The sequence below is a fragment of the Alosa pseudoharengus genome, unplaced genomic scaffold, assembly GCF_046254945.1.
Source record: "Alosa pseudoharengus isolate Yale_2024_CS ecotype anadromous, Long Island Sound unplaced genomic scaffold, YU_APseudo_1.1 YU_APseudo_1.1_scf_21, whole genome shotgun sequence".
Classification (NCBI taxonomy): domain Eukaryota; kingdom Metazoa; phylum Chordata; class Actinopteri; order Clupeiformes; family Clupeidae; genus Alosa; species Alosa pseudoharengus.
This window is the reverse complement of record NW_027468674.1, coordinates 5,585,121-5,596,679: the sequence shown is the minus strand read 5'-3', so window position 1 is coordinate 5,596,679 and position 11,559 is coordinate 5,585,121. Positions and strand designations below refer to the sequence as shown.

Here is an 11,559-nt window from a genome sequence, read left to right as displayed (position 1 = left end):
CACATAATGTGAGGTAAACACACACACACAAAAACACAGATATCAAGGGTCATGACACACACAAGCACTCACTCATCCCTGGGTTCTCCCCACACAGATCTGTTGTTGTGTGTTCAGACTCACTCTAGTGTCTCCAGTTTGCATTGGGGATTCTTGAGGAGCTCTGAGAGATGCTGAACTGTGCTTGCCGCTTGCCAATGTGACACACACTGATTCCTTCATACTGCATTAATCACAAGACACCACTGACATATGCACATACACACCATACACCAACAATCAAAAGTGCCCCCCCCACACACACACTGTTTCCTCCATACTGAATTCCATCATCATCATTCAAATACACACATATACACCATACTTCAGCAATCAACAGTCAGTGGAGTTTATACGTGTGTGTGTGTGTGTGTGTGAGAGAGAGAGTCACTAATTGGAACACTGTGTTGTCCTCACACACACAGATCTGTTGTTGTGTGTTCAGACTTGTTGTTGTGTGTTCAGATCTGTTGTTGTGTGTTCAGACTTGTTATTGTGTGTTCAGATCTGTTGTTGTGTGTTCAGATCTGTTGTTGTGTGTTCAGACTCACTCTAGTTTCTCCAGTTTGCAGTGGGGATTCTTGAGGAGCTCTGAGAGATGCTGAACTCCTGCATCATGAAGCTTATTGTAACCCAGGTTCAGCTCCTTTTAACTTTGATGTGGCAGCTGACACTATTGCAGCACAGCTCAATACATTGTCATAGTCAATATGTTGCCTTGGTGTAGGTCTAATTGAGTGCCTGTCACTTTAAAACTGTCTTGGTGGTGTGTAGGTCTAAATGAGTTCCTGTCACTTTAAGACTGTCTTGGTGGTGTGTAGGTCTAATTGAGTGCCTGTCACTTTAAGACAATGGTGAGGGAGCAAGGCTTGTCGTTTAAACAGTCTCAGTTATACGCTACAGATGTGTGGATGCAATTCATAATGTTTTCTATGTAATTAGTAACAATAAAGGTGCATACTTCTTCTCCTTGGCCCTTTTGAGTGATGGAATAGACTTTTTTCATTTACATCGAGATTTTGCAAACATTCAATGTCAGAGTCAATAAAATGCACAAACACACACACAGACACACACACACAGATACACATTATGGATTACAGTGCTTCCCACAGAATTGGATTGGATCTTTGGCAGTAGCTGACTTGGACAACATACTGTTCAACATACTGTAGATATTACAAGTTTACTAAGCACACTAACTTAGTGTAATCAAAAACTATCAAACTGTATCCAGAGCCATAGGCCATAGATTGAAAAACAAGTAAATATTCTTTTTTTAGCAAATCACAGAAATATCCAACCTTGTTTAACTCTCAGCACTTTTGTGAAAAGCTGTGGAAAAAACTTTTCCACTAACTCCTCACATGTTTTGCACACAGAGCGCTCTATTTTAACAATCTGAAATGCAAGGCATTGTTCTTGATGCTGATGCTGATCTTGGGCGCTGTTGCTATTTTACAGACAGGATAAATGACTGTTGTGCCTGACGCAAATCTAAAATGGGGTGGTATGAAGTAGCTACATTACTCATGGGTGTGGGTTGGGCGTAACGTGCAATAAACCAATCAGAGCGCCATCTCACATTCCCTTTAACAACAGGCGCATTTTTTTATACATCAATCTATCCAATTGTTAAAACAACTAAATTAAAATCGAATGCAATATTTATTCAGGGCTACAAGTCTCCATGACTTGATATTTTTTTTGTTATACATGTAGGCTCTGTTTTTTTTCTACTCTGTGAGTGTCAGACATATTATAGGTGGGTGGGTGCTCTATAGGGCTGAACGATTTTGTGATTGTTTTTACCATTTAATATTGGATTATTATTAAACTGTATTATTCAACAAAGACAGCAACACAACATTCTATAGTATGACCAAGACAATATTAGACACCCTAAATTAAACATAAACTGAAAAAGAAATTGCAGAGGCACTCTGATGTTGAAACGTTATTAAAAGAGCCTTTGGACTGTATTTTGCACCCTGGCGCATGGCATAAAACTCATTTTCCACCCGGCGCAAAGTTTAATTCCTTATTTTGCACGTTTAATTTTGAAACAATGCGCCCAGGGGTGTGGCAATAAACAACTTAGGTTGTGGCTTAGCGCACTGTCTAAAAGTCGCTATTGTACACCTGGTCAGAAGTCTATGGCGAGTTGTTTATATGTTATTTTAAGAGCGCATTGTCAACAGTCATATTGGCAGGTGCACGCACCATCCTTCTATCATTCATGATGGCACACCAGCGCACGTCCATGCAAAGCATTACAAATTGCACGATTACAATGGGAAACATAATTAGAATAAAGATATTACGAAATACTATACATCTCATGATGAATAGTTATTCACCATCATTTGCAAATTGGTAATGACGGTTAAAAGTGATTAGGGGAGAGGCGAGAGACACGTATGGAGCACAGCTGAAGACGCACTGTCACGAGATATAAGCAACTCCTCTGCAGGATAAAAGTCTAGATAAAAGTTTTATTCAGTCATTTAAGCAATATTAGGGTTAATATTAAGTGTTGCTTTTTCCAGCCTATGTTTTCGATGGTAACCCATTGTCAGTCAATAGTGAAAATAACTGCATATAATGGTCTTGTCGTTGACTGACACCATGGTGAAGTTAATTTCACTTTGCCAATGAGTTCAAATAATAGAGAAATAGAGGATAGAGAATGCGTTCAACGTTTGATAATGAAAACACTCCCAATGTGGACTGGACATCCTACTAAATTTGAATAAGCTTTTGACGAGTGAAAATGCGCTTTTGACTGTCATGATAGGGCCCTTTAATTTAACATGTCAAGAACTGGTAAAAAGCACATGGGCCTACGTGATACGGCCATATGCCTTGATGAAAGCCAATATGCCCTGAATAATTTTTCAACCTCAGAGTGCCTCTCCAAGGAACTATCTGAAGTCTCCTGAGTGCCGAAGCCCCTTTGTGTCTTCTTAAACATAAATGTTCTGTCCTGGAAGCCAGGCCCTTGTTATGATGACATTAGGTGATACTTGAATTGATATGAATAACATATTACTATTTTAATCACAGAAGGCTAGTATATTTGTTGTAGCCTACATGCAGCGTCAGAAAACTGATACAGTTTTACACATAATGAAGAGATTCATTTTCAACAAAAGTAGCTCTCTCTACTACACTTAAGGAGGCAACTATAGTCACGCTGATAAGGGCTTTGGTGATGTCACATATTGCACGCGCAGAGGCCAATCCGTGATCAGAGTGTAATCGCAGTATTTGCGGTTATAAAATTTGATCATATCGAGATATTATCGCAAATCATTCAGCCCTAGTGATCTACATGTTCACTAAGAAAAAGCCACAGAAATGCAAGCTTTCCTGTATTGATTTTTTGTTGGTGATACTACTGATGATGTGATAAAGTCTTTGGAGAGTGGAGATCAGACTAGCTTAATGGAGAACAAAACCACTGAATAAAATCTGCTTTCTCACCTCACTGTTTCATGGATTTAAGAATCTACTAGATTTTGACACTTGCATTATCTTTACTGTTGCAAATCTCAACACCAAACATCACAAACAAAACTAAATTTAAACTAAAAAATAGCTCTAAGCTCATTACTAAAGTGACATTTGGGAAGACAGGATATTTTAGCTGTCCTCTGGCTAGGACTAACAGGAGGAAGGCCACCTTTACTTTTGAGGCTATTCGCCTTTTGAACTTGAATCCAAGCCCCCTCCTCCTCCATCTCCTGGGACTAACCCCCCCCCCCCTTATACTCCTGTCTGTCCTGTTCTTTCTTTGTCTGTCCTGTTCATTTCTTTTGTCCTGTCTTATATGTTGTGTTATGTCCTATATGTCCAGGGATGCAAACAGAGGTATGGTCAAAAAGGAGTGACATTGTCGAAGCCAACGCCCCCGCAGGAAATAATAATAATAATACCTTCGACTTATATAGCGCCTTTCATGGTACCCAAGGTCGCTTTACAACACATGGATGGGGGGACCTCACTAGTAACCACCACCAATGTGTAGCACCCACCTGGGTGATGCACGGCAGCCATTATGCGCCAGAACGCTCACCACACACCAGCTTGAGGTGGAGAGTGAGGGAGTGAATGAGCCAATTAGAGTGGGGGATGATTAGGGGGCCAGATTGAATGAGCCAGGTTGGGAATTTAGCCAGGACACCGGGGAACCCCCTACTCTTAGCGATAAGTGCCATGGGATCTTTAATGACCAAAGTGAGTCAGGACCTCGGTTTAACGTCTCATTGGAAGGACGGCATCTCCTACAGTGCAGTGTCCCCGTCACAGCACTGGGGCATTGGGATCGATCATTTTTGGCCAGAGGGAAGAGTGCCACCTACTGGCCACCCACCAACACCACTTCCAGCAGCAACCTAGTTTTCCAAGGAGGTCTCCCATCCAAGTACTAACCAGGCCCACACCTGCTTAGCTTCAGTAATTCAGCTAAGGCATTGGTCTGGCTGCTGGCTGGCATGGCATATACATTTTGCCACCACCTCTGCCATCCAGGGCTCACCCTATTCACACAAAAATGTTCTTTATATGAAAATACACTGTCCCAGTTCCTTGGAAATTCTTAAAAGTAAAGAATACTGAGACAACGCTGGAAAATTTAGCATGTCCCTTTTTTTCAATTTTTTTTTTTAAAAGTCTGACATTTTGAATTTGTGTTTGGCTGTCTTGACCTCAATCTCCGTTTCAACGTGTAACCCATGGGCGGATTATAAACTTTCGGGCCCCTGGGCCCAGATGTATTAAGGGCCCCCCACTTATTGCCGTATATGTGGGAGGGGGGGTTTGGGGGTCCTCCCCCAGAACATTTTAAATTTTTCTGATGTGATTTCCTGTATTCTGGTGCATTTTGGGGATGGCCAATACTAAATTCAATCATATTCATAGCCTACATTCTGATGTGTTGATATTGAGGCAATGATTCCATGCAAAGGCTTGGGCTTCAGGGCCCCCTGACCCCGGTAGGCCCGTGCAGTAATCCATCCCTGCTGTAACCAAGACCAGTTTTACTTTGTTTTACAACCCTCATCCACTTTCTTAACTGTTAGTGCCTCACTCTCATCAAATTCTCTCATTCTGCAAATGAAAAGTTGCATATATTAGCCATAGTGTTACCCTAGACCTGACAGTATCATAACAGAGTGCAAAATAGTTCACTTCACTCTGCCCCCTTTCTCAATGCGCCCCAAAATAACGCTCTTCTGCACGAAAATGTACAGTTAAAATGTATCAACACAGTAGTGCGGTCTGTCTGTTAGGATAAGCCCACACATCAATTTCTCGCCCTTATGTGGTAGGTGTCATTGAAAATAAGTCAGTTCGTCACTTGTCACTTCGGGTTGCATTTGCGAAAAAGCCTAGACCAGCGGCTCATTAGGCTACTAGACGTCAACAAGCTGCTAGCCCTAAAACTAGCACAAGTATGTTACCATTAGGCTACACATTGGAAAGGGGGTAGAGTTGGATATAACGTTAGGCTGCTACTAAAATATTAGGCTACAGGATAAAATATTGCTAGTCTGTCCGGAATACTACTAAACTGACTGACGCAACAAACAAGGTTAAAAAAAAAATCCAACTGTATTTTTGCTAGTCATGTAAAATGTAGCGCTAGTGTGCTACCTAGCACTAACCTGGCATAATTATTGTAAAGACTGACACATTAGGACAACCTAACCATTACACAATGCAAATGGTAGAAATTTGATTAGAAGACATCAAATATGGTTAACCTTACTTTTCTTGCAAAAAAGACCAGGTGCGACACAAAATTACTGGATCCCGGACTGATGGATGTAACGTTAAATCCTTGCAGTGAAGTGCAGCCCCTTAGCAGTCAGATAATGGTGCGCAGCCAATGGGATTTTTACGTGCGCAACTTTTTGATTTAGTGTTGTCTTACACTTCCTATGTTTCATGGGCTGTAACGGTAGGCTATGTGTTTATTTAGTCATTTTAAAACAGACTTAACTTTGATGAAATTATAATCAGACACTTCAACCCCCCCCCCCAAAAAAGAAAAAGTCATCGGATCTGCACGATTCACACAAGTCCCCCAGACAGCCGTGAAAAAGGCGGCATCCGCCAAAAGGCGCGCCGTTTGCATCCCTGATGTCACTACAGTATGCCTGCATAGAGAAAATTGCCCCTCGGGGATAAATAAAGTTTTTTGAATTGAATTGAATTGTCATTGTCTGATCTTAGGGTGTGCTGCACACACAATGTCCCAGATTACAGGTTTACTTACAGTGCTGATGTGACCACTGGAACCAGCCTCTGAAGAACTTCATCTGGACTGAGGAGTTCAGTCTGATCAGTCTCTGGTGTCTTTATGTACTTCTGCAGGTCAATCTCATCCAGCTGCTCCTCTGGAATCTTAAACTCAAATCTCTTAGTCTTCCACTCTCCTGGTATGAGTGTGTCTACAGACAGAGTTCCTGAGCTCCTGTCAATCACCTCCACTACAGCATGGTGATTCAGCTCATTCAGACAGTAGAACAGGTTGATACTTCTGCCTGAATTACTTTGATCTCTGATCTTCTGTTTGATATGCTGGACTGTTTGCTCTGAGCTCTGTGGTTGACTTATTGTCTGTGGCAGTAGGTGCATTAAGAGATTCTGATTGGACTCCAGTGACAGGCCCAAAAGGAAGCGGAGGAAAAGGTCCAGGTGTCCATTCTCACTCTGTAAGGCCATGTCCACTGCAGTCTTGTGTAGGTCCTGCAGTGTTGCAGCTCTGAATAGGGCAGAGAGCTGAGAGGTTTGCTGTTGGTCAGTCATGCTTCTCTTTATATTTTTGAAGCAGAGGAAGACATATAAAGCTGCAAGAAACTCTTGAATGCTCAGATGCACAAAGCTGAACACCTTGCCCTGGTACAGCCCAGACTCCTCTCTGAAGATCTGAGTACACACTCCTGAGTACACTGATGCTTCTGTGACATCAATGGCACATTCTCTGAGGTCTTCCTCATAGAAGATCAGATTGCCCTTCTCCAGCTGTTGGAAAGCCAGTTTCCCCAGTTTGAAAATTATCTCTTCATCTGTCTCTTTTCTCTCTGTGTACTTGGCATTTTTTATGCTTGTCTGAATGATCAGGAAGTGAGTGTACATTTGAGTGAGAGTTCTTGGCATTTCTACTTTTTCTGATTCAAATGATGTTCTCTCTACCACAGTGGCTGAAATCCAGCAGAAGACCGGAATGTGGCACATGATGTAGAGGCTCCTGGATGACTTTATGTGTGTGATGGTTCTGTTGGCCAGGTTCTCATCACTGATTCTCTTCCTGAAGTATTCCTTTTTCTGTGGGTCATCAAATCCCCTTATTTCTGTCAACTGGTCCACACACTCAGGAGGGATCTGACTGGCTGCTGCTGGCCGGGTGGTGATCCAGAGTAGAGCAGAGGGAAGCAGATTCCGCTTGATGAGGTTTGTCAGCAGCACGTCCACTGAGGCTGGTTCTGTCACATCACAACATTTCAGCTTGGAACGGAAATCTAGAGGAAGTCTACACTCATCCAGACCATCAAAGATGAACATGACTCTGTGCTTTGAGCTGGTGAAGATTTTTGAATCTTTCATTTCTGGAAAAAAGTGTTGAATAAGTTCCACCAGACTGAGTTGTTTGTCCTTCATCAGGTTCAGCTCTCGGAAAGGAAGAGGAAATATGAAGTGGACATCCTGATTGGTTTCTCCTTCAGTCCAGTCCAGGATGAACTTCTGCACAGAGACTGTTTTCCCAATGCCAGCCACTCCCTTTGTTAGCACTGTTCTGATGGGTTTGTTTTGTCTGTGATCAGATTTATCAGACGCTTCATCATATTCATCAGATGTATCATCAGACTCATCAGATGTATCATCAGATGTATCATCAAACTCATCAGATGTATCAGACTCATCAGATTGTTCATCGTCCAATAAGGGTTTAAAGATATTACTGCATTTGATTGGTCTGCCTCGGGTTGCTTCTCTCCAGGATGCTATCTCTATCTGTCTGACCTCATGTTCATCATTGACCCCTCCTCCTCCCTGTGTGATGTAGAGATCTGTGTAGATCTCTTGGAGTAGTCTGGCTTCCCCCTGATTAGGTACTCCCTCAACCAGATGCTGAAACTTGCTCTTCAATGTGGATCTGAATTTCTCATGGACCTCTGCCTCCTCTGGTGTCCATCTGGATCAATGACAGAATCACAAATATGCCTTTAAGTAGAGAATGTTAACTAAACATCATTATAATATTGAACAGTCCAACTACATTCAGAATGTATATGATAATGGTTTGCAGGGGGCTGGCAGACAGAGTTTATTTAACTCATATGCTCGTATTAAGACACAGGGGTTCCTTTACTGTATATATACAACAAACAGAATAAATGTCATTAAGTTACAGTGACAATGAATGCACCGTTCAGAAGAGCCACTTCTAAATCAAACCAGAGGAAAATAGGGATGAACCGATACCGTTTTTTTTCAAACCGAATACGAGTCTTTACATTTGTGTACTTGTCGATACACAGTATCGATATTGATATATTTGACCACAAAATAACTAGCATAAAATTGCGATGAATTGGAACGTGTTTCATGGTTGTTACAATAAGCCTAAAATAAATATAAATAATAATGAGTAACAAATTAAAGATATAATAGCAGGATATTTCAAACCAAAAATAAACAAACAATTTTGTCTAAAACAAGCCTCCACACTTAGTGCGAAGGTCGAGTGAGAGCAAGTATGTGCTACTCAGCGAGAGAGGAAAAGAGAGATAATGCTGCTACTGCCGCAGAGTGCGTTTACTGATTGCTGCCAAAGCAGAGTCCGTGAAGGAGACTTATGCATAGTTTACGCTATTGGCCATTGAATAAAACAGTGATTTCTCGCACAATATGTCTTGCATCTGCCTGTTGCTCATGACCTACACTTGAAGTGAATTGGGTGCTGACTTCGGTCTTGGAGCATATAATGATCCGACTAATGTTACAGTCTGGAGTTGAGGCAGGAAAGTGTGACATATTTCTCAGTAAAATTTACAAAATGTAAGCTAACAAAACACTATGCAAATTAGATGTATCATACTGAAATGGAAACTCCACAGAGTTTGTTTTGTAGGCGACTTATGCCTGAGCAGGCTGATTTAGGGGAAACGGTGTAAATAAGTGGTATCGGTGGGTGGTATTGGTGATTATTTTTGGGTACGAGTATGAGTATATGGGCCCAGTGTCGCCAATGCCAGTATCAGTATCGATATCGGGCCCATCCCTACAGTAGTTCTAGTGGGATTCTGAGATAAACATAATTAAATCTGACCAAGCAGAGGTGTTTTGTAGAGGGTTTTGGGGACTGCCTGACAGAATGTCCTGATCCATGACCTCACCTGTGTTCTGTATCAGAGTCCCTCTGCGTCTTGTCTTTGTTCTTGGACTCTGTGCCTGACACCCCCTGCTGGACACTGTTAACAGAGTCAATTTCCCTTCGAAATATAGGTCATAAGACCGTGGCTGGCTGGCCGACAAGTTAAAAGAAACTAATCATACTAGCTAGCACAATATACCTTACACGTTATGAAAGGGTTGAATTTGGGTAAACACTGTTTCAAGGTGCGCCCTGTGCGTAAAACCCATTCGTATATCAGGCTTTTGCAGCCTACACTGTGCATTTGTTTTAATTCGTCAGTATTATATAATAGCAAAGGACACAGTCTGAACGTACCAGAGAAATGGTACAGCCCAATGGGGGTGAGGGTTTGAAAATCGTATTTCATTAGATTATATCCTGAATTCTTGGTATGGTAATTCTGCATTTAATTACATGCAATATTGGATAGCATTACATTTTACTATATTTTTTCAGTACCCCCCAAACTATTATTTTCATCCCTTTTGGGAGGGTCCATGTCTCATCTAGGGGGGCCGGACCCCACCAATACCCCCCGTAATTCGAACCATGAGAAAGACCCCACTAATCAATACACACACACACACACACACACACACACACACAGTGGTTAGCGGTATAGTACAGTATATGAATGTAATAATCAGCTCAAGTATGTTGTGCATGTGTGCACGTTTTGTCCTCCATAAAGACTGACCTGTCAGAGTCAGATAAAGACATGCCCACTTTGGAGTCTCTGCTCCTCTTCTTCTTCCCATCTGGATCAGAGTCCATCACGTCTGGAAACACACACACACACACACACACACACACACACACACACACACACACACACACACACACACACACACACACACACACACACACACACACACACACACACACACACACACACACACACACACACACACACACACACACACACACACACACACACACACACACTGAAATAAAAGTTGATACAGTGTTCTGTTGTGTTTAAGCCTGGATAGCTCAGTTGGTAGAGCATCAGACTTTTAATCTGAGGGTCCAGGGTTCAAGTCCCTGTTCAGGCGATTTCTTCTTGAATTTCCCCTTGGGGATCAATAAAGTATCTATCTATCTATCTGTATCTATGGGCATTTTTCCACCAACAGCGAACCAGTTCTTGAGCCGGTTCCGTTCAGAACTCTTTGAAGCTTGGTGCTATCTAGTGAACCAGCCCACATTTCCACCAGTTTAGAACTGAACCAGAACCCAGTTTAGAACCGAACCAGAACCCAGTTTAGAACCGAACCAAGGATGCGTCATCAACAATGGGTATTGCATTTCCACCAGTTTAGAACCAAACCAAGGATGCGTCATCAACAATGTGTGTTGCATGCAAAACAAAAGTTACATAAACGGGAGAATAATATGGACAGTTGCCCCGTAAAAACAGCAGAAATTAGCTGTTAAAAATGCTAGTCAACATCTGCAGTGTAATTCTAGTTGACTAGTTTTGTTTACTCATGGCAACAGTTGATAAGGAGGGAAAAACTCACGCTTTAAGCCTTCTCCCCTCTGAACGGTAAAGTGACACGCCCACTCCAGTTCGCAGGAAAAAACAACTATTTTCTGGTTCAAGCTCCGAACCAAAGTGCCACTTTCCGAACCGTATTTTGCTTGGTCGACCGGTTCAAATGTTGGTTTGCGACTGAACAGAGCCGTTTCTCTGTCAGTGGAAAAGACCTACGTGTGGTGCTAACGTTAGAGCACTGTGGAGGGCAGTCTGTGAATCCAAATACACTTTTGTCAAATGTGCTTGTGATCCTCTAGCTGTCTATTCTGTGTGTGCACTCAAAAATCACGGTCCGAACTCTGAAATGTGAAACCAACTGGAACAGTGTTTGTCTACTGTAGATTTGGACCTTGACATTCACAATTCCAGCCAGTCAGTTAACTGATCCACGATTGACCAGAGATCAACAACCTTTGCAAAGTGGCAGTGGTAGCGTCGTGGTTAAAACTACAAAACTGTGTAGTAAGTAAGACAATATTAATAAAAGTATACACTTACGAGTAGTGATGCACCGATGTGAAAATTGTGGCCGATACCGATAACCGATATTAAT

At 42.0% G+C, this 11,559-nt stretch overlaps 1 protein-coding gene and 1 non-coding gene across 2 annotated transcripts in view; one reads left to right on the top strand and one right to left on the bottom strand.

The window, feature by feature from the left end:
* Nucleotides 1-10,240, bottom strand: part of LOC143138692 (NACHT, LRR and PYD domains-containing protein 3-like) — a 139,438-nt gene extending 129,198 nt beyond the window's left edge. The window contains exons 1-4 of the mRNA XM_076299111.1: nt 10,164-10,240; nt 9,447-9,521; nt 7,967-8,242; nt 6,323-7,861 (exon numbers count right to left, since the gene is read on the bottom strand). Coding sequence (XP_076155226.1) covers nt 6,323-7,861; nt 7,967-8,242; nt 9,447-9,521; nt 10,164-10,240 — 1,967 coding nt within the window. The remainder of the gene's footprint in view (nt 1-6,322; nt 7,862-7,966; nt 8,243-9,446; nt 9,522-10,163) is intronic.
* A 208-nt stretch (nt 10,241-10,448) lies between these two features.
* Nucleotides 10,449-10,521, top strand: trnak-uuu (transfer RNA lysine (anticodon UUU)). The gene has a single exon. It is a non-coding gene; the product is annotated as a tRNA-Lys (tRNA).
* Nucleotides 10,522-11,559: the final 1,038 nt, after the last annotated feature.